Source organism: Thunnus maccoyii, chromosome 12 (assembly GCF_910596095.1).
Source record: "Thunnus maccoyii chromosome 12, fThuMac1.1, whole genome shotgun sequence".
In the NCBI taxonomy this organism is placed as follows: Eukaryota; Metazoa; Chordata; class Actinopteri; order Scombriformes; family Scombridae; genus Thunnus; species Thunnus maccoyii.
The window spans coordinates 9261553-9289274 of record NC_056544.1 but is presented as its reverse complement, the minus strand read 5'-3'; the positions used below and the strand labels follow the sequence as shown (position 1 = coordinate 9289274).

Here is a 27722-nt window from a genome sequence, read left to right as displayed (position 1 = left end):
CAAGCCAAAATGAGCCATTATTGGTTTGACTTTGGCACGCTGACACATGAGAATTTGGCAATTAAACAAGATTTAGAATTAGAGACAAGCAGTTTCCAATCAAAGTGCTTCTTGGTGGCAGACAATCCTGTAGCTGCTCCACAGTCATAGATAAGGCTTAGGTGAACCCGTACTCCAAATGTGAGAATTAGATTTCAGTGAGATTTTAGAGCCAAAGAGAGACAGAGGGGTGACATGAAGAAAAAGGTCTGTGGCGGGACATCTCCTCCTCACTTTTCAAACAGCATTTACAGGTTTACAGTTTGATTTATGCACTAAAATCTCACTAAACAGTACAGTCCTGACCGTCCAGCTGGTATAAACGAGACGATTTCTCTTGATAAAATACTAATATGCTCATCTAGGTCGCTTTCAATTACTACTACAGTATGTACTCACAGTTACTGTAAACTTTTTTTGTTGCCCTGAAATTGGCCTCTCATGCTACATTAACCAATTCGATCGGTGCTGTACAGGAAGCTGTGTAAACACTCCGGTGTATTTTACAAGTTAAAAAAAAAAAAAAATCAAATATAGAATCACAGGTGACAATGTGTATGTATAACGTTCTCTCCAAAAAGACAGAATTGAATCAATCAAATATGAGACAGTGAAGGACAGTGCTATTGATAAAATAATTGACTGTTAAGAGATGCAAGTAAAACAAGTTACAGATCTCTGTCAGTGAAACCAAATGTGATTTAGTGTTTATCTCTTCTGCCCTTGATAGTGTAACAATATCAAGAGAGAACAGTAGTTGGAGTAACGCGAACACAGCAAAGAAAGACTCTTGAAAAATCACAGGTTGCTCTCTTCCCACACAGCTGCTCAGCTAAACCTAAGCTCCCTGCGCATCCCTAAACGCTACATGTAATTTGAAGTATCACAGCCAAGATGGGGGCCAGCTTAGGTACCGTTGTGGCAATATAACAACACTAGAGAGCTCAGCTGAGGGCCTTTTATCCAGTGATTTATTAGACCGTACTGCAGGTCCTCCTGGAGACGCAGGCTGAGGAAATTGAATGGCTCTGACCTCAGCCTGCGTCTGGCTCTGTCTGGCCGAGCTCGCAGCCTAGCCTGCTACAGGTGGAGAGTCTGTGTGTAGTAGTCTTTGAACACAGCAGGTGTGCAAGATTTCGGTAGCAACTGTGAAAACCTTTGGGCTATTACGTGAAAAATTTGATCAGTCTCAGTTCTCTTCTTGTTGCTTAAATAAGCCTTTTCCTGACATGTTTTTGATTTCCGATTCTCAGCACACTTGGCATGTTTATCAGCCTGTGGCCTTGCTAGGCTCTGTAGCTTTCTGTGGTAAACAGGTTAGGGAGGTTAAAAGGTTTAACCTCCCAGAGCTTGCAGTGTTAGGTAATCAGCATCCATTTCACTGCTCTGTGATGAAAAACCTGAAGGAGAGATTAGACGGTTTTTGGAGACCAGCAGATGGAGGGCGGGGGAGGGAGACAGGGGTGGGGGGCGAGAGAGCACAATGAATAAGAGTGCAGGAAATAGGCAAAGTGGAGATAATTAGTGAGGGATTGCAGGAGAGAGAGCACTGGAGAGGGGAATAATGTGAGAGATGGTCTCCGACGATGAGAGGAATGATTGCTGGGATTCGCATAATGTGACCAGTTTCACTACAGATTAAGCCCTACTTGAGATTGACCATGCTCTTACCCAGTCTGTAACTTCCTGTTCTCACTCAGTTATTCTCTGTCTTTGCTTCTCTCTTTCTGAGCAGCCAGGAAAACATGTGCCCCTGCAGAGTTCGCCTGCTTGAATGGCCAGTGTGTCCCAGGACGCTGGCGCTGCGATGGGGAACCAGAATGTCCTGATGGCTCTGATGAGGCAGAGGAGACCTGCAGTAAGTGAAATGATTTCAAACTTCTTGCATCTTTTTTGAGTTAATCTCTCCTTCTCGAATTTTTGCTCTTGTCTTGTAAAATACTTCATAGTTTTATATTTTCAGGCCTTAAAAAAGTATTCAAATGAAACAGTCTAACAAGGGAATATCACACTTTATATTTGACAACATGCAACCTGAGACGAGGCGTTGCAAGTAGATGCTGTTTTGCAATAAGATGTCACAAGCAAAAAAGATCTAAACCAGCTTATTTGGAGGTAAAACCTAAAGTATCAACCATCTCTTTGAAAGAAGTGTGGCTCAAATTTGGATCTGACTGCTTGTGCTTCTTGTCCCATTGGATGTCATTTTAGTGATGTCACCGCATGACCAGATATCAGCAATTAACTTGGTGAATACGACGACAACTACAAAAATACGAGCCTCTTTAAGGTTTTTCTGTGTTGTTTTGATCTCAAATGGAGCATCTGAGGGGCACAGTGGGATCTACTATTACAGTAGACCAAATTGTTTATGCAAAAAAAAAAAAGAGAAGCTTTTGCTGAATAATTATGTTGGCATTTTGCATGTTGCATCTGCATATGCTGTCACGCCTTCATCTTGTTTGAGGCAAGATTTATTTTGACTCTTGCAGAAAATGCATTCAGGTTGCTAATTTCCCTTGCTATCTTGGCTCCGGTGACAGTTCAGCCATCACCAGTCACCACTCACCCACGCACTCCAATACTCAGTGTTGTCTGATGGCGAGTGCAGGAGAGGCCTCGATTACCTCTCTGCCGAGCTTTTAGAGCTGAGGATCTCTGGCTGCCTCGCTTTGAACTTGTGTCAGTCTAGCTCACCCACACACAGGCCCTGATGGAGCTTAGGTGAGTTGACGCTTCCGCAACCAAGCAGGGGCTTGAGTGGGAGGCTTGAGTCTGTTATTAATTGTTTTCTTTCTTCCTTAAATGCTAATTTTTGTTTCTCTCATGGCTGTTTGCTATTCTCTTGGGGTGACAGATATCAGATGGAGTTGGAAGTAAAATACAGTGTTATTGTTGTTTTGGAGGGCTGTATCTGACCACTGCACTGAAAAATAATAATGTCTTGGGGAAAAGCAGATAGTATCTGCACACTGGAACATAGCTCCTGAAATTTATTAGACTGAAAAGGCATTTTCGATTCTACCAGCTCTTCAGGCAACTGGCTAACATGACAAAGAGCAAAGGTATGTAATCTATTGTAGGCACAAGATTGATGACATTGCACTGATTTCATGATCAAGAAAGCAAACAAAACAACAGCAAAGGCAGGTAAGAAGAAGACGACTGCTAGCAAGTAACCATAGATGTAAACAATACAGGTTTCAAATGTTTAAGAAAAATCTGCCGTGCAAACGTTTTATGAGTATTTCCTTACTCACTCAACACATTTGTTAGACCTCACACAATGAGTTTTGATGAGTAACACTGAAAATAAACAGAAACCTTGTTTACAAGAAATCTCCACAGGGCACCTTTAACTTTACCTTCAGCCTAACCAATCTGGCCAATATCAAATATTACACTTACACACTGAGTCTGAGACCTTTGTCTTACAAAAGAAATGATGTTTTAGGTTTAAAACACTAAAGTCCCACCCATCTGTCCCACAAGTAATATTAACAAAGGGCTTGCTGAGATTCAGGGGGACCGTGGATCCATTGGAACAAATGTTTAAGTAGGCATTATTTTGAAAATGGACCACATATTTGAAATAAAAAACAGGGTTTGGCTGCCTGCCCCATTGCCATTGCTGCTGTGTGATGCTAATTGCGTGCTGGGATACTTGTTAACCTCAGATGTCCTCAGAGCGTCCTCAATAAAATTGGCAAGAACACTTCTGAGCTGTACTCGGCCAAATGTGGATTTTTGGATGATTTAGGACAGTATGTGATGATGATTCAGAAGAAGAATACAGATTGAGAAAATGCCTATTGTCAAAAAACAAATAGTTTCAAACACAGATACTAGAGATCACAAAAAGTGATACATATAACATATTTAAATATATTTAAGAATATTGTATAAAGTGAACTAGAGGATAATATGACAACATATTGCAAAGTTAAGTTAACCTCATAGATTAAAAAATAATTTTAAATGGAGGAAACACTCCCCCAAACTTTTTACAGTTACAGGATGACTAGCAAAGAATGAGTCATTTATAACTTGGAGCAGAAGGACTTAAAAGAGTGTTTTTAATAATGATGTCTTTCAGAGTCTTCAGATAGGATAGAGGACGTTGACAAAGATGATGATGTGTCTAATTTGGTATAACCTATTTTAGATATTTTGGTTCTACCCAACATGATCATCTTTAAACTCTTTTTAAAAGTTGTTGTGGGAGGGAATTAAATTGCACCAAGCAGTGTGGGAATGAATCTTTCAGGGAATATTCATTCTAGTTTTGTTCCATTTTATTGGCCGTGGATGTGTGGGATGGTTCGATGAATAATGTAGCGAGCTTCTAATGTCACCCACAGAAAGTTGAGTGCAAGGAGGGAGACATAAAGGGACCTCTGAAGGATAACAAGTTTATATTGGAAATCCAATTAAAGATAAATGAAGGAAGGATTCATCTCTTGGCTGCAGAATAAAGAGATAGAGATCTGGGCTGGGAAGAAAGCCATTTATATGGAAATCTCTATGTATTCACATGGTGTAGTAATGTAAAATTTTCTGAACACCAACAGTGAAGAATTTTTTGGGGGGTTCTTGTTTCGCTCTGCAAACAAAAATTGGTTGATTAGATTTCTCCTTTGACACACAGAAATATGGTGCTTCTGTTTTAACCATTTTCCTGGGCTGTAGGCCAAACGGAAACATTTATGTCCTCTTCCTTCCTACCAAAAAGTCAAGAATAACTAAAACACAGGTTGTCCTCACCATGCAGCGTCTAGCCCTCCTGATGATGTGCTCAAATGAGAAGTGTCAGGCCGAGGCCATGTCCTGAACAGAGAGATTGCTAATGAGATCCACTTCATCACAGCTGTCTTTCTGTTTGAGGGGATCCAACTGTGCCATAATCACACTGAAGAGAAGAGAGAAGGATGGACATTGTACGAATATGCATGCAGCATATTCAGAAACAGCAACCAACCTACTCATGAATTGCTCTCTTATCATCTATCTCATTAACCTAATTTCAGATGGTAAATTACCTGTCTGGTACCAGCCTGCTACTTGGTAAGATTACAAAGCTATAATAAGAACTGTACATCTGTCAGCGAAAAGCTCTTGACGTGCTGCATTTTTCTGATTAGACTGAAGATGCCAGAAACAACCTCTGACTTTAAAATATCCACAACAGCAAACTGCCTGAAACTCCTCAATCCCATGCAACATTTCACTTTTAAATCAAAAACTACCAAGCTTTGCATTAATCAATTAAACTTTGCTAAAGTGGTGCTTGTCTTGCTTTAATAACAAGAGAGGGAAGGGCTAAATTTCACACAGGCTGCATCCAATCTTAAATGTGATAGTTTGCAAAGAGATATGAAAGTTGCCATTATGTAAATAGCAGGGACCAGTGACTGCACAACTGTTTTACATGGGCTAATTACATACAGCTCAGCATACACCTTTAATGCGTCATGCTCCAGTTATGCTAAAGCTCAATAACCTAGACTGTACTCTCACATGCAGAAATCTCATCTTGTTTTTCATTCAGTTTGCCCCTCAACAAACTCTCCCGTACTTTCTGTACTCGTTTTCTGTTTCACATGTGCACAAACATACAGCACACACACTGGCACCCACACACGCTGCAAAGGCATTTTGGCCTCCGTGTTACAGACATCTGTGCCACAATCATTCTGGCTCACTGAGTGGATTCCCAATTACACGCTGGAGTAGCGTTACACTGGCATATTAAGAATTCACATTTGGGCCACACTGAGTGAGTTACTCACAAGCACTGAAAAATGAATGACTCTTTGAAGAAACATGCAAAGTGCTAGAGCTCATAGTTTTTGTATTAGATTAATCTGTAATCAAGGAGGAACTGGGCCACAGCAACCAGCTGTGCAGCTGCTTCTCTGCTCCCTCACCAAACTGGTGACATTTTTATGCGCTCTTTTTTGCCCATGCTCATTTCCAGCTCTATATTTTCATTCTGGGACTCTACTAGTGTAACTTTGGATGATTCCCTTCAGTTCAGCCTCTGTCTCTTAACAGGCAGTCTTAGCTCCTGTGTTTTTAAGGCTCCCCACCCAATGAGCCCACTCTGTTCTGATTGGCCAGCTTTCTGGAAGGCTGCTAAGGGGCAGCCGTATCAGAGTCATGTTAAGTTACTGTCGATGCAAACCCAACCTTTTTTGATTTACTGCTTTATATTAAAAGCTTTTAAATGACTAAGTAAAGGGAGACTTTTATTGTGAAAAAATTACAGGAAATGAAACATGTTCCTCACTGAGCTTTGTTAGCAGCACAAAAAACCGGTCTACACAACAACATATAGAGATATTTGGAGCTCTTTGTTCAGCAGATCAGTTAGAAATAATGCAGGAAGAAATGGTACAAGCAGAAACAGCCACAGTGATGATGATGTTTGATGAAGAGCTATAGACAAAAAGCACACCTCCAACAAGTAAACTACTTTGTCTTGCTGTGTAATGGAAAAACACTCAAAGCATGCCAGCTCAACTCAAGTCTACCCATAATGTTAGAAGAGTGGAGCAGTGAATTTGCGCGCTATGCATGGAGTAGATGACCATATAGAGAAATCCGTCATGAGCCAGCTGAAAGTAGAAAAAATCGTTGAAAATCGAGTGTTCAGAACAGTCTGAAGCCAGTGCTTTTTGCTCACAGGGATTACCTCTACATATGATTACTTCATTATTTTGACACTTTGGCCACGTTTAATATGAACATCTGACACTGTAACATTATATGTATGAAAATGAAAATAAGGAAAAGCATAATAGATGCCCTTTAAAGATTTAACAATACAAGAATAATGTTTGCAACTTGACACTTTCTGACAAACTTGCTGAGTTTAGCTCAGTTCTGCATGCCAGTTTGTCCTCTCTGTTTTTGAATTCATTTCTAGGCCTTGACAGGCGTGGGGGAACTTCACAGTGTATCCTCTTCCTTGAGGAGTCTTTCATTACATGAGGACATAACCCTGAACTGGTGTATATTTAGGAGAAATGTGGAATAGTCAAACAGAAGAAACTATTCGTTTTAAATCCACCATATTCCACCCTCAATTTGGTCTTCTGAGTGTTATGCCAGTTATAGTGGATTATAGATATTTCTCTGAGGGAGGTTTTGATGAAAAGTTCCTTCTCTAAACCTCTTTGTAGATATTGAGCTTCAAACTCTGCTGAAATTCTAATGGGGGAGTTAACAATAAAGCTTCGCCTTTTTATTGACTTTATAATGGGGGAAGATTGTCTTTGTAAAGATGTTTGCATTGCACATGTATTGCACACACTGGTGCTAACGAGAACAGGCAAACACACACACAGAAACACACACTGAATCTACTGTATAGTATCTAAGTATCTACTGTATTGAAAGTGTTGTTTTCCTGTTGACTCTTTCGTCTCTTCTATGATATTTTATTGCATAGTAAATTAATCATGTGTCACCACACCTGTCACATAAAGTAGTAGTGTGATGCATCTTGGTTCTTCCTCTTGGCTAATCAAAATGCCATCAGAGCCTGGTGATGTTGGATTTTTGAGGCCAATACTGTTATTCAAATTTTATTTATTTTGTTACACAAACAATTAATATAACAGAGCTAATGAGTAAACACAGGTGTGCTTCTCCTGTACTGAATTTCAGTTGGGGGCTCTGTCTCGGATGGTGACATGTCGATCTCACACATTTGTTAGGGTTCATAGTGACAAAGATATGCACTTAGGTGGGATTACAGTTTGAAGTTTGAAAAGTAAACTTCACTTAAAATTAAATCACTATAAATGATAACTACAAATAAAAGAACATGCAGCCCTACAGAATTCGATATTGAAGTGCATAAGTCATGCCACAGTACATAACTTGCTAAATGCTCTTTGCTGAAAATAACCATTTCCCATATTGTAGTTTGCAAGCAGCAAGTGTGTTCTCCTCTGTAGCAGATCTATAATTCAGAGAGGAGGACATGGCCACGCTAACCCAACTTAATGAAGCAGTGAATCTAACTGTGACTCATGCTACATTCTCATGTCGCATTTTGTGCCTTTTTAGCTCTGAGGCAGAGCGGCCGAGTTATCCTCTAGAGCATCAGCACCCTCACATTGACCTACACAGGTGTACATGCTCACAGCACACAGATGCAAATACGCAGTCATTCACTGAGGCATGCACATAAATGCACACATAACAGGCATCAAAGCCTTTTAGCTATGGCAGTTACAATAAAGGACAAGGATTATCCTATAGTACTGCAAAAGTTACCTGTGACAATTCCAGCTCTGAAACAAAAATTAAGATGCTAGTCCAGCCCTAGCAATGCAACAAGCAAACAGCATGGAGAGAGTGAGCGTTATCTCCAAAACAAAAAGCAGCTAATTTCTTAAGCAAAATGCAAATCCTCCTCACAAATAATCACATCATCACACAAGCTGTGTGTGCACTTCAGCGGAATACGGTGACAATGGGCCCACGTCAGCCACCTCCTACCACACAAAACCAACAAGATTTCATGTAAGCCTACACATCATGACAGCGTGCACACAACCATGCAACCATTAGCGACAGGCACTTCAGAACCATGGACAGTGAACAGCAATCATGGCATTTTGGAACCCACCACCACAAACAAGTAATTATTATTAGTGTTAATAAGTAATATTATTAGATGGGTGCAGTGGCCTGTTAAATATATATATGTTATGATTTATTTGGGAAAACGGTCATTATGCAGAATTATTTACCAGCTCAGCAATCATTATGCACTGCTGAGTTGGTAAATTTACAGTTTGACCGTTAATTCAGCATTATGATCATTTTCCCAAATAAACAGTGGCAGCCAGAATAAGATCAGTTGGCACGGTGCCCTATTAGATTTTAAATAACTTACCCTTTGATGACTGCATTACTTTCATTTCAAGATTCATTTAAAGTTAATCTTGAAAATGGTGTGGATACCAAATTCGCAACAATATTCTCCTCACTAGCGGTAACTTTACTCATGGCTTCCATCGTGAACCAGCAGGATAGATAGCTAGCTAGTTTATCACCGTTTTTTTTTCTAGCTTGTGATTCGCGCTCCCCACAGCGGATGGAATTTGTCAGAAAGTTGGCAATCACAAAGCCCACTCATTTAGAGGGATGATATGATCGGTCAGTTTTACTGTCATTTTAAATTAGTCTCTTTGAATTACTTTTGCTCGGCCCTCTGTAAATTTATAGCTGTACCACCATCTTCCCAGCAACTGCAGAGGCAGCAAAATTCTGAGGGGCTTCTTTCATTTAACCCTTCCAATAGAAACTGAACGGGCAGGTTTGAAGGGTTTATTTCCTCAGGAACTTTTAAAATTAGAACAGACGGCTTTTCAAATATTATTTATTAGAATATCTAAAGCTCTCTCTAAGGGCCTAGAGGGTCCTGATGGTTCCCCACTGGTTTAACAAACTGGAGGCAGCTGTATAAAGTCGGGCGGTCACGATCTGCTGAGCGCACAAATTCACATGTAAAAGCTGTCAGGATGAGTCACCACTGTACAATATCTATTAACGATTGAAAGCAGCAAAATAGACATTAAATATTTTACATTAGTATGCTGCAAATTGTTACCTCAGGAAGTCTGTGTCATGTTGTAGTGTAGGTGGTGGTTTTGTTATGAAGCTGAAACAAATCAGTTCAACACATTTTCAGCCCTACAGTGCTTATTAAGGGTTCATGTATCACAGTATTATACTACATATCCACTGACAACTGACAAATTGAAGAATTTCTACACTTCTTCATTGACAGCCAGGTTTATGGTAAGAGGCTGTCAGCAATAACAAGGTCAATCGTGGTGATCAAATAAAAATTAAAGCTATTACACCAATGCGCTGCTGGGATGAATGCTGCCTCGGGTCTTGTAAAAGGTGATGAATTGTAAACAGATCTCCTGCCAAAACGCCACAGTGGAGATGAATCCTCATTTTTCACCCTGATGGTAAACAACAGCCAGGCAGTCGGTTTGTCTGAGTAATTGGCTTTTATTATGTTGCCTCCTCCTCAAGCAAAAACTCATTACCTATGTCTTTATAAAATCTATGGTTTCTCTAATCTATCCCTGTCAGAAGGAGCAGTGATGTAACACTGCTTTGTCGTAGTGAGGTTTGGTGTTCTGTGTTTGGATTTGGGAGGATCAGAGCTTTATTAAAGAGTCATTGGTTAAAAGGACAGGACAGCTCAACCTCCGCTTGGTGGATTCAGATTCTGCTCCACGCTCTCTCTGCCTGCCTTTCCCCCTTCATCTCTTTCCACTTGGTATGGAGGGCTTTGATTTTGCTTTAGGATAAGAATGTGAAAGGTCAGGCAGCATTTTGTCTCCTCATCTTTTTCCCCTTTATACAGTATCTTGCTCTTGACCTGACTTTCTTCTTATGGATTCCATTTTTTTTCTCTCAGATGCTGCCCACTGTATTTCTCGTTTCTGTCCTCTGTTCTCTCTTATCACCCTTGCTTTCATATTCTCGGTCTGTTTCTTGTTTTCTGTCAGGTCCTCTCTGACCTTACATTGGTTTGAATTCCTTTAGACAGCATGTTATTACCTCTCTGAAAGATTCCACCTCCTCGTCTGTTTCATCTCAGAAATGTTTCTTTTATTTCCTCCCTGATCAGCCGGTCTGTCTTTTAGTTTTCAGACATTACTCGGTTATAATCATTCATTTTAGCCAATCATTCCTCCCTGTCTGTATTGCACTTGTTTACTCACTTGTCAACATTTTTCTCTGGAAAGAAGGGAAACATTTTTTTTTACTGAAAGAGTGAATTATATCATAATTGTCTCTGTTGTGTACAAGAATAATTTTGCATTGTTGCAGTCAACATCAAATTCTGTCACACAGAATTTAACTGGATAGTTTGTGTGCTGGTGATAAACTTCCTCAAACATGAATCAGAACAAGAAGAACTCATTAGAACTCATCACGTAAATAAATCATGAGGGTAGTAGCAGCCTTGCAGATGGAAGAGGTTAACTGTGACTTCACTCATGTCTTAGAGTACTAACCTGCTGTTTTACTCTTCAGCAGTGTAACAGCAGGACATTGTGCTGCACAACGTTTTAGATCGATATAGTTGTCAAAAATGTCGAGTGACAAAGCATGAATTACAGTTCGCTTTTGTTCACTGCAATTTTTTCAGAACTACAATTTGTCGACTGTAAAATGGTGAATAGGTAGGTGTCACTACTCCCCAAGTAGAGCGATACAATGTTCCCCGAGCCTGAAGTGTTCTAAAGCAGGAACACTTCACGTCCCCCCGAGAGCACTGCAGTGGCCAGTGTTATTTATTTATTTATTTTATTTTCTGGGGTCAAGGCCTAGCTGCGTCAGCCATTTTTGCTGCTCGGTCTCCCAAGGCACCAGCTGTCTCTCCAGCCTTCCCTCCCCACCTCTCCTCTGTCACCCATCTATGCTGAAGGGACAGTTGCACACACACAGAAATGAAGGGTTGGCAAACAAATCTTCATACTCAAACAACATCTAACGGTTTTTATCTGTGGGTGGTTACCTTATCTATCTGCTCGCTTGATGTATCAGCCAGTATTAGCTTATCACCGATCATTTGGATTGGATTATACAGTATGTTGTCCGATAAGTACAAAGAAGATGCAGTGCCAAAGTCACACCACTCCTCTTCTCCATTCGCTACGCTGGCTCCCTGATGCAGTTTGCATCCAGTTCAAGACTCTTCAGGTCTTGAACTTTCCTTTGCCTCTTGACGATTGGCAGCCCTGTCACGGAAAGGATCTCGCGGTTGCTCATCTCAGTTGAGACTCTTTTCTGTTCTTGCCCCAGGGTGCACAATGGTAAAGTCAGGACAGGGGAGTCACTGCCCATCTTTCACCCGGTCTGAAAACCCAGCTCTTCAGACTACACCTCGACCACGCCAGCACTTCCATCTCATTTCTTAAAAAAAAAAAAAAAGAAGATGATGATGTAGCTCTCCGATACTGTTTTGGCTGTTTATTTGGGAGAGTGCAGTTTTGATGAGATTTAGCTCTTTTGAATGCACTCTCACATCTGTTAAATGAATGTATTGCATCCCCTTGGCTTTGCAGTTCCAGTAAGACACACACCATATGATCACAATGTGCCTGGTTTGATTCCAGCTAGGGACATTTATTTATTTATATTTTATTTATATTTTAAAAAGATTTTTGAATAAACAAAATGGTAATCAGACAAAATATCATCATCTGATTTTTAAACTCTCAAACATGGTTATTAGTATTAGCACCAAAGATCCGATATTGGTCGGGCTATAATTTAATCTTTAAGGCAAATTAGCAGTATTATTCTGACTTGAAAGAAAAGGTTCTTTGGTAGATAATGCAACAAACAACTTTACTGCACTTCATGCCATTATAAAAATAATTTGGAAACTGATCTCACAGAATGTGAATTTACATTGTAGTAAATTGAAATCACAGTCATAAAAACCTACAAATGAACATTAAAGTCATTCATACTCAGAATAATGCCTTGCAGATGAAAACTAAAATGTTCACTACAACTTAAGCTTACTCCGTTATTGTCAACAATATACAATTAATAATTAAAATCTCCTGCATATTGTATTTACATCAGATAAAAGGGAATTCAGTTTTAGCCTAAGTGCAGTGTTCTAACAAATGTATTTCTATATGAACAGATGTTATTTGTTTTGTTGTTTTTTTTTTTAGAAAGATGGCTTGGCAGACCTTCTCCCTGTCTGGTCCAATTACCCACCATACAGTTTACACCTCACATTGTTAGTGACAGCAGCAGAGATTCTGTTATAACCTCATAAATGGTATTCATTATGGAGCTTGTTCTCACTCATCATCCTACAAATGATCCTCTTCCGGCATTGTTTATTAGCTGTAACAATGCTGCCTCAGTGAGCTTGCATAAAAAAAACTCAAGAAGACCCTTGAAAAGTGTGCAAACTCACCTTTATATGCAACTGTGGAGGATGGTGATATTCTAAAAATGCACTATGAAAATAAAACGATCAAAGATAAATGGTTTGCCATGTAGGTTGACCCTCTGATTTCATTCTGGGAGGCTTAAGGCTGCACTGTAAGCAAAGATGTATAATTAACAGCATGCTTCATATTAAACGCAATCTAATCTGGATCAAACCCATCCTGTGCCAACTAGAGCAGATTGGCAGGAAAAGGAGGAGGGGGCTGGGCTGTTCTTTTGCTTTTAAGCCAACTGTGCATTTGCTATATTTCATGATCTTTCTGCACGTCCCTTTAGTTGCAGTCCAGACAGTAAAATCAATTGGCCAGAGTGGTGGAATTTTGGATGAATTTTAACTGCATGGCGTGGGCGATAGAAAATCAAGTCCAGCGGTGTTCTTGTACTTTGTTTTTGTCGCTGCCTTTATGGGACCATAAAACCAGTGCACTAATCTCCCTATCTCCTTTATCTCTGCCCACAGGCAAGCAGACGTGCCCTCCAGAGAAATTTGACTGTGGGGGATCCACCAACAAGTGTGTCTCGTTGTCATGGAGATGTGATGGAGAGAAGGACTGCGAGAATGGGGCGGATGAGGAAGATTGCGCGTCCGGTGAGTTCATCAGAGTCGGGGCTCAGTTCTCTACCATAATGGACCATTTTTCTCCTGCTGGTTTTACTTTTATTTTACACCGCTAAATGCATTTCAAGAAGGTATTTAAATTCATACAGTGACGATGTCAGAAGTTAAAGACGAAGCTTGAAGTCAGTAAAATAAAGGCCCTTGTAAGAACTCAGATTCCTTTTTGTATTTCTTTCGTATTCCTTTTTGTATTTTATAGGGTTTCATCCTTTCTGATCTCACTTATCATCCAGCGGCTTAAGACATTAAAGCACAGTAGGGAACGCTCTATATAATTAGAGTGAGTTTTGATTTAAGACGGTTGCACTTGACAACAAAGTCCCCTTTGATGTGGAAGGATGTTTGGTGTGGAATACCAGATATTTGGAGCTTTCTGTTGATTTTTTTTTTCAAGCTTCCTGTCATTACATTTCAAACCTTGAGTCTTTAGCCTTTCTACTGCAAGGGCCCTCAGAACCATCAGCAAAATGACATCACCTCCCAACCAGCCAATCAGACAACTCAGTCATCTGCTGCCCCCACCCCTCGCCCCCTGCAGGGACTATCCTTGCCCTACTTCTGAAGCGCCGTGAAGAATCAGCTTCTTCTCTTCTCTCTCTCTTGCCTCTTCACATCAAGAAAAATAGATTGAGGCAACAGAGCTGTAGGGGGTGTGATGTTTAGACTTTGAAGATTGAGCAAAATTGCATGTGGCGGAAATGCACAGAGGGAGAGGAAAAAAGCCATCCTTATTATCCTATATAAATGATGTCGTTTCCTCAGACATCCACACACACACACACACACACACACACACACAAACAACTGTGTGTGTGTGTGTGTGTGTGTGTGTGTGTGTGTGTGTGTGTTGTGTTGTGTTGTGTTGTGTTGTGACTGGCTGGCTTCTAAGAAATTAGTGTTTTATTTGTTTATAATACACATAATTTTGAGTTTTTATTGATATAAATCAGAGAAAGTGTCTTCTTGAATAGATATTAACCTCCTTCCTTCTTAAAGATACCAGATTCAAGTGCTTGTCATGCTTGTAATTTGTTGCGCAATAAAGATATTTTTTTTCCCAGATCAGCCCGCAAAGTGGCCTGTCAGTGGCTTACCGTCTCCAAGTGGCCTCGCACACTCAAGTGGTCGTGATTCTATCGACTTTAGATCTAATGCCTTCTTAGCTTGGATGGCTTTTCACTGCACTGTCCATTGAGACCCAGTCTAGCCTGCACTAATCCTTTTTTCATTCTAATGTCTGTATTGATGCGGTAGTCTTAAGCTTCTCAGTGGTGACATGGGGGCAGGCGGCAGGCTGCCGCCCACCCAGGCAAAGGCCAAAATCCCTCCAGAGGTAAACTCCACTCAGCATGACCAGCAGGGAGAAGTCGACTCAGACACCGGCGCAGCACTGTACTAGGTAGCATTGCAAATTAAACCTATTATGTGCTGTTCGGGCCACTTTATCTGAACACTGATTGGGCTCAATGCCAGTTTGGAAGATTAAAACAAGGAGAAGAAGCTTTTAAATATTACCTCACTGCAGATCATTCTGAAGGTACGAGACATTGGTTCTTTAGTGTTATGTTTATGTCAGAGACTTAAGGAATGATATTCATATTGGACAATTCTGTATTACAGTTATGTCCAACGGGTCCAATGGTCATGCCAATGCAGGAGGTAGTCTGATGTTCATATAAGTGTGTATAAGTGTTTTAATTGCCTAAACGTAAGCAGACCTTACCCATACAGTTTTGGCCTTGCTTGGCAAAAAAAAAAAAAAAAAAATTGCAGTGAACATTCAAATCCTTAAACAATAATCCATGTTTTACAGACTTGTCAAATCAATGTTCTCAGTGGCGAGTGTGTTGTGTGGTTAAAAGTGTTGTAAATGACACAAAACCTGTGTAAATACAAGCTTAAAAGAAGTCAATTCAGAGAATTAGAGCTGGCCATGGATGATAATTGGCTTATGTGTCAAAAACACAGCGTGTTGTATTACTCTAACGACTGCAGACTGAAGCCTTCAGATCTTTCACATTCACAGTCATGAAGTGTGGCGAGGGAGGAGTGGTGGAAATTACCAATTGGTCTGAGTACGCCTTAGTGTGTCTGTTCATTGCGGCCTAGCTGTTGGTACAGGAGCATCTGGAGAATTCACTTCAAAGCGGCTTTAATTCTGCTGTATGTTTGACTTTAGAGTGAGAAGATAAATGAATGAAGATGTGTGAAATGATACAGCAGCAGTCGTACAAGAGCGCGAATAAAGCATTTTAGTAAACAGTTTATTGCATTTGCTCCTGTCAGCAATTTCAGAATGATGACTAAGGTTTCTGGGGTTTCTGTTTTCTTCATATTCCTGTTACATAGAAGTGATGGGTACTAAAGCACCACCTCTGTGTTAGAAGAGGTATGCAGCGTGCTTTCAAAATAGTTCACCTCCACATTACCTCCCAGTATTACAGTACATACACCAGCATATGCTATAAATACATACATGTAGATACAGCATCCGGTTTATGGGACATGCCTCAGCTGCCGCCATATTGCAGTAGAGATCTGTCCACTTTACACGGTACAGAATGCCAGACTTTTGTGCTGCTGAGAGAAATGCCAAAACCAACAAACGAGGAATAACATTTAATAGGAGAGTCGTTGTTTTACAACATTCTACTGTTACAAACATGTTTAATTTAATATACTGTTGTCACTTTGGAAGATTTGTCTGATCTTGGTGAACATATTGTGGAAACTCAGGATGGCATTGACAACCATCACTTCAGCCTCATATCTTTGATTGTGAGCAGTTTTCACAAAGTGGGGCAACACCACATAGTAAAAGTTCAAACTCTGCAACTGCATGTAATAGTGTTGCTCCGGGGTTATTAATGTTTTCCTGTTATAGGACTTTCCTATTGTGAATTTGAGTGAAGTGAACTTTTATCTTCCATATTGACAGCAAACCTGGATACAGTTACATGCACACATATGAGCAACAACTAGCACCCAAGCACCTACCTGATGATCTCCCTCAAAGACTAAAAGATAAACAGTATGTTCACATTCACTAGCTCTTCATGTCTCTCATACACAAACATGCAGCCCACAACTCATCTTTATTTTACACTTTATGCATAATTTTTGTGAATAGTATGAGAAATGTCAGTAGAGTGTGTAAGAAAATCTGAATGTAAAAGAAAACAGGATTGTGAAGAAATATAAAATTATTGAGTCTCTATCTTCTGTATTCATAAAAATCATCATAGTAGTCATATCACAATGCAGTAGGGAAATAGAATAAACTTACAAAATAATTACAAAAGGAAGATTATTTTGTAGTAATACCTTATTGTTACCTTGCATTAAAAACAAGTATTTTATTATGAAAACCATATTTTTTTTTATCAACTAAGTATTCTGTATTACGAGCATATGCAGCTAACTTGTTTCCTGTTTATAGTGATTTTTTTTTTTTTTACAAACAAAAAACAAAACCTGACATATAGATCATTAATTGAACAGATTCAGTGACCTGGCGTCCTGCAGTGCTATGTAGACCCACCAGGAAGTTTATTTTGGTTATTGTCATATCAAGTCACGCTCCACTTCACTGCTACTACTGGCTTTATTTATCCTCTCTGGGAAGTAAGAATTGATTAACTGGTCACAAATAATGACAGACAGGTAAAAACAGAGGACAAGAATCAGGTGTCTTGCTACTGTCAAACAAAAAGTGCCAAAATACATGGAGTAGGGCACAAGCCTAACATGCGTTTGTTTAATTTTGAAACCAATCTTCATTTTCAAAGAATCAAATTATCTTGAATAACTATGATCAGCAAAATAATTATTTGTTTAGTTTAGCTTTTGAATTCATACAAGTGTCAGAAGTTTGAATTAACAGTGCTCACACCAGCCTATGCAAACACACCAATAGGGCAAACCCACCAGACTCGGTTAGAACTGCACCGAACCAGTAAGTTGTGAAAGCTCCCTCAACATACGCCTTCTTTGTACGGTCTCTCACACTCCTGCTTCTGTGAGCATACTCAGGTTTAATCCTGCTCACGGTGAACACACCATTCTAACATACTTTATACTTTCACTTGTATATTCCCAAGTGTGTGTGTGTGTGTGTGTGTGTGTGTAGAGGTTACACTCCCGAAACTGACAGAGCAGGAATACACCCAGTTGGCCCCAGTGCGCTCTGCTATTAGTAGAAATTTACACAGTGCATAGCCTGCCGCGTACTTGAAAAAGTAAATCTTACAGAGGCATCCTGCTAATTGAGTCATGTTGAATTATGTATTAAGTAGAATCTAGACCTCACCAGAGGAAGCTTTCCCTGATCAACATTACATTAAGCAGCAACTCTAGAGAGGCTCTGCAAGAAAATTGAACTGTGTCCTCAACCTTCAGTGATGTGGAGATTAATGTGCACTTACTTCCATCTCATCCTCTATTTTCTGCTCTTGGTTGTTACTGTAGATGAGAGAGTTGTCTCCTCTCTATTAGCTGTGTTTGCTCTGTAAATGTATGTGTGGCGTCACAGTAAAGGTCAACCACTGAGCAATTTCCCTGGTGAGGTAGTGTGACCTGTCTGAACTGGCAGGCAGTGTGAGTGTGAGAGAGTGTGTGTGTGTGTGTGCATGTGTGTGTTTCTACCTTTCTTGTCTTCAGCGGATGCGTGTGTGTGTGTATGTTCCAGTGACCTTGCTGCAGTAGCGTAAGGCTTTGGCTACAGTGGACCTCCACTCCTTGTTCCTTCAGCCCATATTTATGAATATCTATGAGAATGCTAAGAGGAGGTTAAGCTGCTCAGACAGTGACTGATATGCTCAGAGATACTTGTGCAAGTGCAGATAAATAATAAATGACTCTAATTTTGCATGCTTACACACAACATATATATCTTTCTTTTCATCTTACGTCTTCCTTTCTCCCCCTTCCTCCCTAACCTGACGTGCCAGATGGTTTGTTACGCAGAACCATCTCAGAAGTCGTCCTTGGAAACTGTTTGGAAAGGGGCAGGCACTTTCAAAAAATACTTGGCAGGTGATTGGACCTCGTGAGGCAGCTGGATTCGCGACACTGATTGGCCATAACTTAAAGCCTGACAAGATGCATTCACACGTGATCTTGTGATGTGATCTCGTAACTTCCCCTCCTCCTGCACTTAAAATTATTTCTTTATCTTTCACACTTTATTCTGTCTCTCCTTCCTGTATCCTGACTCATCACGCACACACACACCACACACTACATCAGCTGTAATGCTAATGTGAGTAGAATGACCAGTCATCCCTTGACTCTACATCTGAGCCACTGGTTGCCGCGGGCAACAATCTCCCATCATCAAAGCCGCTTGAAAAAGTAAAGTGGGTTACACTGTCAGCTCCTGACTACCACAGCGGTAGTCATAGTAAAGGTTCTCCCACCCAAGGAATTATAAAGACGGGGCAAGTTATGACTGTGTGCCACCAGTGTCAAGCTCTCTGTGAATTTAACATATTGATGGATTTTTGTATTAGTTATTCATTATAGCTGGCAAACAAAAGGTGTGTTTGCCTTGATAACAAAAAGTATTAAGGTCAGGTAGTCTGTAGAAAATTACGTTTTGGTAATAAACTGTAAAAGTCAACTTTGAAAGTGATCAGCAGCAGTTTCAGAAAGAGAGCAGAAGGTGCTCATTTTAGTAGAATAAAAGCAGCACAGTCAGAACTCATACAGCCAATGACTGTAGATGTCTGCTGTGTTCTGTGATTTGTGAATTAATTGTTGAATTATTAGTTTGTGTTACTTGCCTTTGTGCAATGTGCAACATTATGCCAAAAATGAATGAGTCAAAATAATGGTTTGTTTCACCTTTTTGTCAGCTTCTTCATTCCACCACAAGAGTCTGCAGCCATGCTAGTGTCTCTGTGAGGCTGTATTTGGTGCTTTGAGATACGAGGCTAACGTGTGAATTTAAAGCAGGTATCATGTTTAGCATGTTCATGCACATGTTAACATGCTGACATTTGATAATTATATAATATAACAATAAAGCTATTTTTTTTACCTGATAATAGCACAAGATGAAAAAGGTGAGAGATCACCAAAGTCATTCCAGTTAATCTGTAGGGGGACATGAATGCCTGCACCAAAATTTCATGAAAATCCATCAAAGCAACAACTAGACATTTTACTCATTTCACCTCATGGTGGTGCTAGGGGAAAGTCAGGGGATTGTCAAAGTCATTAAGATTAGCCTTTGGCAACAGTGAATTTCTGTACTAAATTTCATGGTTATCAATCCAATAGTTGCTGCAATATTTCAATCTGGACCGAAGCGGCGGACCAACCAGTGGAGTTTTTTATAATGATGGTCTATGGGGAAAATGATTTTTAGCCCGCAGTACTGCGAGTTAACATATTTTAATATAGTTAACCAAAAAATTGGAATGTAAAATTTACATCTTTATTTTTGGTATGAAACATAGTGGTTTTTGTCACTTGATTTGAAGTGATTTGATTGGCTGTAGTTCCTGTCATTGTTTTTTAAAGGTTTTGATTCACTGAAGGCCTCTTGATTGCTTTCTCTCACACTTACTGGTGGAACATGATTACCTAATCATCAGATGTGTTACTAGGATGTGGCCTATATAACATACCAGTGCCTGTGTCCTACTATGATTGTTGATCTTGAACAAGGCCTGAGGGCTGAAATGTCATCTGAATAAAAGAGAAATACATAAGGAGCCAGAGTGTGTAACACTTTTTTCCTAATCTCAAGTCTACTTCCAGTGATCAGCACCTCACTACAACCCTTGGTGTGCATTACCTTTCCATTATATGCAGTACCGCAAGTTGCCACTGGGACAAATTGGCAGCAAAGCTGAGTGGCGGCACCGCACTTAGATTCCTTACATCAGTGCCCTAGAGCCTCACTGCTAGCACGGCTAAAAAGCTTTGATTTGAATATAGTTTAATAATACACACATATATGCATAAAAGGTTGTGTAACATTACAGCGAATCCATAAGTATCTATAAGTATACATAAATACGATCTACATACTTAACATGCAATGTATGCATATATACAGTATATACACATCTATTTAATGTTCATGGTATTTCCAGCTTTTGTTTAAAATGCCAAAACTTAATTATTTAGATAAATGGATAATAAATCTGAAAAAACAAGCCACTCAGTAAGATGTTGGGTCCCACTGCAATTTATTTATCATTTAAAACCCACAGACTTGTACAACATCATAGACAGGCGCTCTGTGGGCTCAAAGTTGCTCAAAAGTCTGAAATTCATTTACTCAGTGCCCCCAGTGGAAAACAAAGTCTCTCTCCAGTGTAACCAGGCCACTCATGTACATTACTAATGGTCTTCCCCTTGTGTAATAATGTACATGTCTATTGAATCTCCTTAATTATTTAGTGCCAAATTAGTTTGGAGTAAGAGTAGAGGCATAACAGGGACAGTAGTTATAAAACACATCAGAATCAGATGGAGCTTGTTTAATATTAATGAGTATAAACCCTTTCACTGAACTGAATCTACAACACTTGTTTTCCGTTTCAGTAGCTTTCCCCGTGCTTCTGTGGCAATCATGTCAGTACCAGTGAATTAATTAAACACAGATGTTTGCAACGGAGAAAACAGATAGTGACTTTAACATATGGTATAATTACATAGGATAGTAATTAGGACACTATCTTGCACGTAGGAATGCCTATTATTTTCCACTCTACTAGAATATTTAATTTCTCTTTATAGCTGGTTTTGATCCTGTTAGCTTTTAGTGTTTTAAACAGCCTATTGAGGACAACCACGCAGCTTATCATTATTTTTAACAATGGTTTAATTCTGATGCTTTTAATTCCTATTCAGAGTACTGGTCTGATCCCTGATCTACGTATCAGTACCAGTGGAAAAAATATGTATGAACATAAAATCTTGACTCTAGGATCAGACCAAGTACTGCTAAAGGGTATATGCAAGGCAGTTGATGTGTGGGAGATGTGAGGTTTATCCTGCAGGTCACTGACAGTATGCTACTACTTCACAATGTGCTGATTCTGTGTAAAATGTTTTAAAACAGCAATTGTTTCCAGTAACCAGCCTTAACAGCCAAAGGCAGCGGTGTCGAAACTGAACTCCCTGTGGTTTGTGTAAATATCAAATTATGCTTCTCCCTGTGCTGGCCTGTGGCCTCTGTGCAGCTGTAGACTCTCGGTTGGAACCCCGACTCTCTTCACAACTGGAGTGCTTTTGGCCAGACTGAAGAGAGACAGAGAAAGCTAGAAAGGGTAGAGAGGAAGAGAAATGAACTTACAGGAGCCTTGAGGTTGACTTTGTGAGGAGGAGAGGTACAGTACAAAGGTTTCCCTCCTTCATAGAAAGACTTTAATGCAGGAAAGAACAATGTTTATTAATACCCTACAAAGACAAAATGCGGTAACTAAATATTTGGTCAAAACTTGAGTCAAGACCAGACTTTTTGATATAGTTTAAATCTTATTATGCCATAGAAATGTTTAAATCTTGAAAAAACAACATGTAAAAATGTGCAGGAACTACCAAACTGATGTATGGCCCAGTTTAGCCACTTCCTCCCACATATTTTCTGTAATTGAAACATCTATTTTGATTCTCTGATATCATAGTAATTGAGTTTGATATATAAATAATAAATAAGGCAGTAGCTAAATATATAATGAAGAAAAAAAATAACTCCAGATAAACTAGCTCGCTAAAAGCTAACTAGCATAGTTTATCAGACTGACAACAACTGCCATCTACGCCTCTGACTCTTGGTGAATTGTTGTGATTTGGTGAGGTTACGCTACATTTAAATCATATATTTAAATATATTAAATTGTAGATTCATTGTAGTTCAAATGGACAATCTGAAAAAGGTTGTTTGTACTTTGCAAGCTTGTGACAATAATGTTTTAAATATTTTGGGAAAGCATGGGGTATTCAGCTTAGAAGACGTGACTAGGTAGTCTTGGAACTTCAAATCATTTTTCTCAACTTCACTGTAACCTATAGCATGTTGGCATTTCAGCTAATAACAGCATATTGATAACCAATCTGTCCTTGTTGGTCCCAGATAAGAGAAAGAAGAGCCAGAGAGCAGACAAAGAAAGCAAACACACTAGAAAGATAGCCATATTTTGACAGAGGAGGAAGTACCGCGTTTGAGATCCATCACAGAGAGAGGAGAGGGACCGGCTGATGACATAGAGTGCTCTATTATCTTTCTCTCCAGGAGATGAAGTCTCTCACCATCTTATTGTGATAACCACCGACATCCTCTTCTCCACCGCTCTTTCTGTCTCCTCCCCAGTTATGATATCAATATTGACTTTCAGTCTACCTGAGAAAATGTCCCTGTATTTCACTCACAGGGGCGCTTCAAGCTAAATGCTATTTGACATTGACACAAGCCAATAGGATTCTCATCTCTTGTCTTACTTTCTCTCATCTTCCTATACCTGTAGCCAATGTTTAAGATGCGTCTTTCTGATTGTGAAATTGAGAGCTGATCCATAAAACTGTAAATAAATGCAACACCCTCGTTTGCTTTCATGTTGATAAGGAAGAAGATGCAGCCCTCATTCGCTGCTCGAACATCTTCCTGAGGTTTTTCTTCTTTCTCTTGGTACTCCAGATGCCAAAGCCTGCCCCAGCGGGGAGTTCATGTGCGCCAACCGCAAGTGCTTGGCCACCGTCTACGTGTGCGACGGTGACGACGACTGCGGAGACGGCAGCGATGAGCTCAAGTGTACCTCCCCTCTGACCTGCGGGCCCAACCATCTCCGCTGCAACACCTCCGAGTGTGTGCCACTCATGTGGAGCTGCGACGGAGACCCCGATTGCTCCGACAGTTCAGACGAGGGGCCGGAGCGCTGCGGCGGCGATGGGGTCCCGTACCTGACCAACCGCCGGGCCAACTGCACCGCCGGGGAGTTCCGCTGTGCCAACGGGGAGTGTGTGCGGCTGACCTGGAAGTGTGATGGAGATCCCGACTGCAAGGACAAGTCTGATGAGTCTGACTGCCGTGAGTTTTTGTCTTGTTTCGTGTCCTCGCCTCCCTACACTTATGCTCCCCTGTGTAGCTTTTTTTTCCTTTCTCTCTTTTATTTCACAAGAGCATATTCATGTTCTCTATTGTGTCAAGACTTTCTCTCCACCCATGTTCAAAAGGCTGTCCTCTGCTTACATTGATACAGCACAGTGCTCCTCTTTCTGTAAGTGTTTTCCGTACAGAGAATATGTATCTGGGTCGAGTAGTTTTAGTAGAACAGAGATCACTACATATGTAACCACGGTTCTCTGAATGAAGAAACGACATCCCAATTTAGCACTACATACAAATTCCAAGCAAGTTTTGAATGTGTAGTGTGTTCACTCTGTGGTAGGAGGCATACTAATTAACAACAGATTTTCAAATGTGCTGTAAATGTACATTATTATCCCATAATATAATGCACAAAGAAAATAGAGGAGCAATTCATAGCTGCTAAACATGAAATCAAATTGCAAGAGAGATATAGGAAAACAAGGAAATGTGAATAAAATATTTCGAAAAGACATTTTGCTTTCTCTATGTGAAGATTAACTGGTAGTAGATTTTAAAACTGGGGTTTGAAATTCCATTTGCACACATATGCACGCATCATTTCCTGTTTGTACAAAACTAGTAAAATGTATTGACTATAAATGAGTATATAGTACAGTCTGTGTACAATTAGTACGTAGTATGAAAGTAGGACACAGTGCGTTTCCTCAGCTTGGTGCCGCCTGTAGAACCATAGTTACATATAAAAGCTTTTGTTCTTGGTTACATTAGTCTGGATATCTTTTCAATTTTCATTTCTCATTTAAATCTAACAGGTCATGATATTTCTGGGTTGTTTTTGTTTATTTGATTCTTCATATACTGTTACCACCGTGAATATTTTAACCAGTAGCATATAAAGTATTACTTATATATCCATCTTGTTCAACGATAGCTGCAGACCAATCAAATTTTAACACATTCAGAAGTAATTACGCTGAAGGTCAGTTTTACTTTACTTTCACGATATTAAACCTGTTTTCTCAGGGATCGGAAAGTGGAAGAATCTCAGCAAACAATATTCCCTTCCTCATCTGAGGTGTTACTTTGTCATTTAGCACATTTCCCCTAAATGTCTGGTTAAGAATGTGTTTCTGTTGATAAACGCCATGTGAAGATGGGGCCTTGTGATAAAACAGGTTTTCCTATTAGCTGGTCATGGATGAGGGAGCCCTGAAGCTCTTGTCTCACTAAGCTCGAGTGTGAAGCCCAGATAGTCTCACTATTCATTATCAAGATGTGCGGTGCACACATCAAACCCACCTCTCGCACTCTGTGGTGTCATATAAGCAGCACTTAGATGAGATTGATGTTTTGTTAGCCAACTGCATCCCTGCATTAAGGGAGAGGCCCGGAGACAGTTAAAGGCACAACCATGTATTTGTCCAGAGGCTACCGAGCAACCCCTCAATGCTTCTACCTTCACTATCTTTCGTACGAGGATTGCTTTGCCATAAAAAATTTAATTTCCTGCCAACTCTTCAGCTGAAGACAAATGCTATTGCTGTGATGCATCAATACATTTCTGACTTTGCTGCTAGTCTGTTCTTATAGAATATATACAGCATGTGCATGTGTCTGTATGCAGGTTATTAGCCAGTCAGATATATAGATTTCTAAATACAGAGAAACACATGAAAGAGAAAATGATGTTTGTGTGGTGTGTATGCATGTGAATAAACATGCGTGTGTCCAGCAGCAGCCCTGTCTCCGTTTCATTCCCTCTCTCCTGCTCATCTTGTGATAACACTAAATCATATTTCACTCAACCATATATATTGCTTTTTAGTGTGGTTTAGAGAGAAGTTATATGAGCACACTGGGCCCCCTTGATGAAAAGCTTGTCTGTGCTTGGGGTATTAATGAAATTTGCCGTAGCTTCATGCAGCCTCCATCTTTGCGTTACTATATTGAAAATCATTCATCACACGCCCTCAGGTTAGCTGTCTCTGTCCTAGGCAGCACCTAACACAGGCTGCGAGGGGATAGATAGAAGTATGAAGACGTTTATGTTATTGCGTTTTTTGATTTCATGCATGCTTCTACAAAAAGGTTTTTTTTAAACCACGTGTTTTGGGGCATGTCAGTTTTTTTAGACAGGTGAAAATTGAGAGGCTCATGAAAGACTGATGGGGTGAAATGCAACAAAAGTTCTTGTGGTTTGGATTGGACCCCAGGATGTTGTGTTCCTCTTGAAAGGATTAAAGGGGATTTAAAAGTCCAATTCCGTGTGTGTGTGTGTGTGTGTGTGTGTTTGTGTACCTCTTTACAGCCCTGTTGACGTGTCGTCCCGATGAGTTCCAGTGTGGTGATGGTTCTTGCATCCACGGCACCAAGCAGTGTAACAAAGTCCACGACTGTCCTGACCACAGTGATGAATCCGGCTGTGTTAACGGTGGGTTCACCTATTTCATCTGTCTGGCTGCCAGAATATGTCTCTGCTTATTCACCTGTCTTCTTCTTTTATGCTCGTGTCTGTTTAAATCTGTCTGCCTTTTTGTCGTTCTGTCTGCAGGTAGTCACAGTATAAATACCTACCTGTGTAATAATGTTACACTGTAGCTGCTTATGATGAAATATAAAATAAGAGGATGTTTGAAATGGCCAGTGATTATTTTATAGCTACAGGATATGATCTGTATAATATGGTTGACCAAAGCCTCCTAGCTATATTTGTTGTTGACATTAAGATCATTTATAGAGATAAAAGTTTAGTTGTGTAAGTGTTTTTCATCTAAAGTCTAACTTTACATTGTGCACAAACGAAACAAAAATCAATGAATAGCAAATATGAGTTATGTTGTAATCCTTAAGATTTCAGTCCTGGTTGATTTGGTGACACCTGTGTGTACTGACGGTAACAGCAAGTGTGGATTACAGTAATGCTGCAGCAAGCTGAGGCGCTGCTTTGTCAGGAAAACAAAAGACCAATGACTGATACATCTGTTTACAGTGCAGCTAAACAAACTCATGTTTTAATAAAGAATCCAGCCAGTAATCTACCTTTTTTTTTTTTTTCATCACACCATGAGCAACCGTGATCTGATTTCATGCACGAAGCGAGTAGTTTTCCACACAGCAGTAAAAGTAGTGCTTATCTTGTTCCATTACCACACCTGCAATTTTTAAAATCAAAACATCAAAAACATCAGAAACCGACCGCATCTTGTATTATGGAAGCATTTTTCATGAATGATAGTGATCAGCCCTAAGCCGTGATGACAAATACATCGAGTTTCCACCAGTTTCGCCAGTTGAAGGCTTTTAAGGTGAAGCAGCAGCAGCAGTAGGAAATGTTGGGTTTGCATTAGCTCTGATATGGTGTAAAGAGAGTGAAGATTAAACAGTGAGGCTGGTATTAATGAAATCAAATTATGCATGTGTGGTTTCCTCTCAATCCCTTGTGTGTGTGAAGGCAAAGGCAGACTTCACCACTAACAATGAAAACTACTAGATAGAGAGCTAATTACAGAATATAACTACACTGAACGGCCATGACAGAAAAATGCTGACCATAAATAGTATCGAAAATTGGTTTTGATTTCGTGAAAATCACAAGAAACTTCTATTAAAGAAACTAACCTGGGACTTTTCTGGACAAATTATTGTTGAATGCATTAAGGTTTCTTCTCATTAAAGGGGAGTTTTTCCTCACCGCTGTCGCCAAGTGTTTGCTCATGGGGGGAATGTTGGGTCTCTGTAAATTAAAGAGTGCTGTCTAGACCTGCTCTATGTGCTCTGAGAACCTCTGTTGTGATTTGGCGCTATATAAATTAAATTGACTTTACTTGACATCTCTAATGGCCACTGATGTCATGTTGTGTGGATCCACTGCGGTGCTTTTTGTGAGCCAATTTCATGACTTTTCCCTCTTCTGACTATGATGCATAATTTACCAGCGTACTGCAAAATAATTTTTCAGGAAATTAAGCAGTGGCC

General features: G+C 40.0%; 1 protein-coding gene across 2 annotated transcripts in view; it reads left to right on the top strand.

Moving 5' to 3' along the window:
• Positions 1-27722, top strand: part of LOC121908429 (low-density lipoprotein receptor-related protein 8-like) — an 80779-nt gene that overhangs the window by 26317 nt on the left and 26740 nt on the right. For both annotated transcript variants that reach the window (XM_042428442.1, XM_042428441.1), the window contains exons 3-6: positions 1775-1897; positions 13523-13651; positions 23334-23723; positions 26056-26178. In XM_042428442.1, the coding sequence (XP_042284376.1) occupies positions 1775-1897; positions 13523-13651; positions 23334-23723; positions 26056-26178 (765 nt within the window). The remainder of the gene's footprint in view (positions 1-1774; positions 1898-13522; positions 13652-23333; positions 23724-26055; positions 26179-27722) is intronic.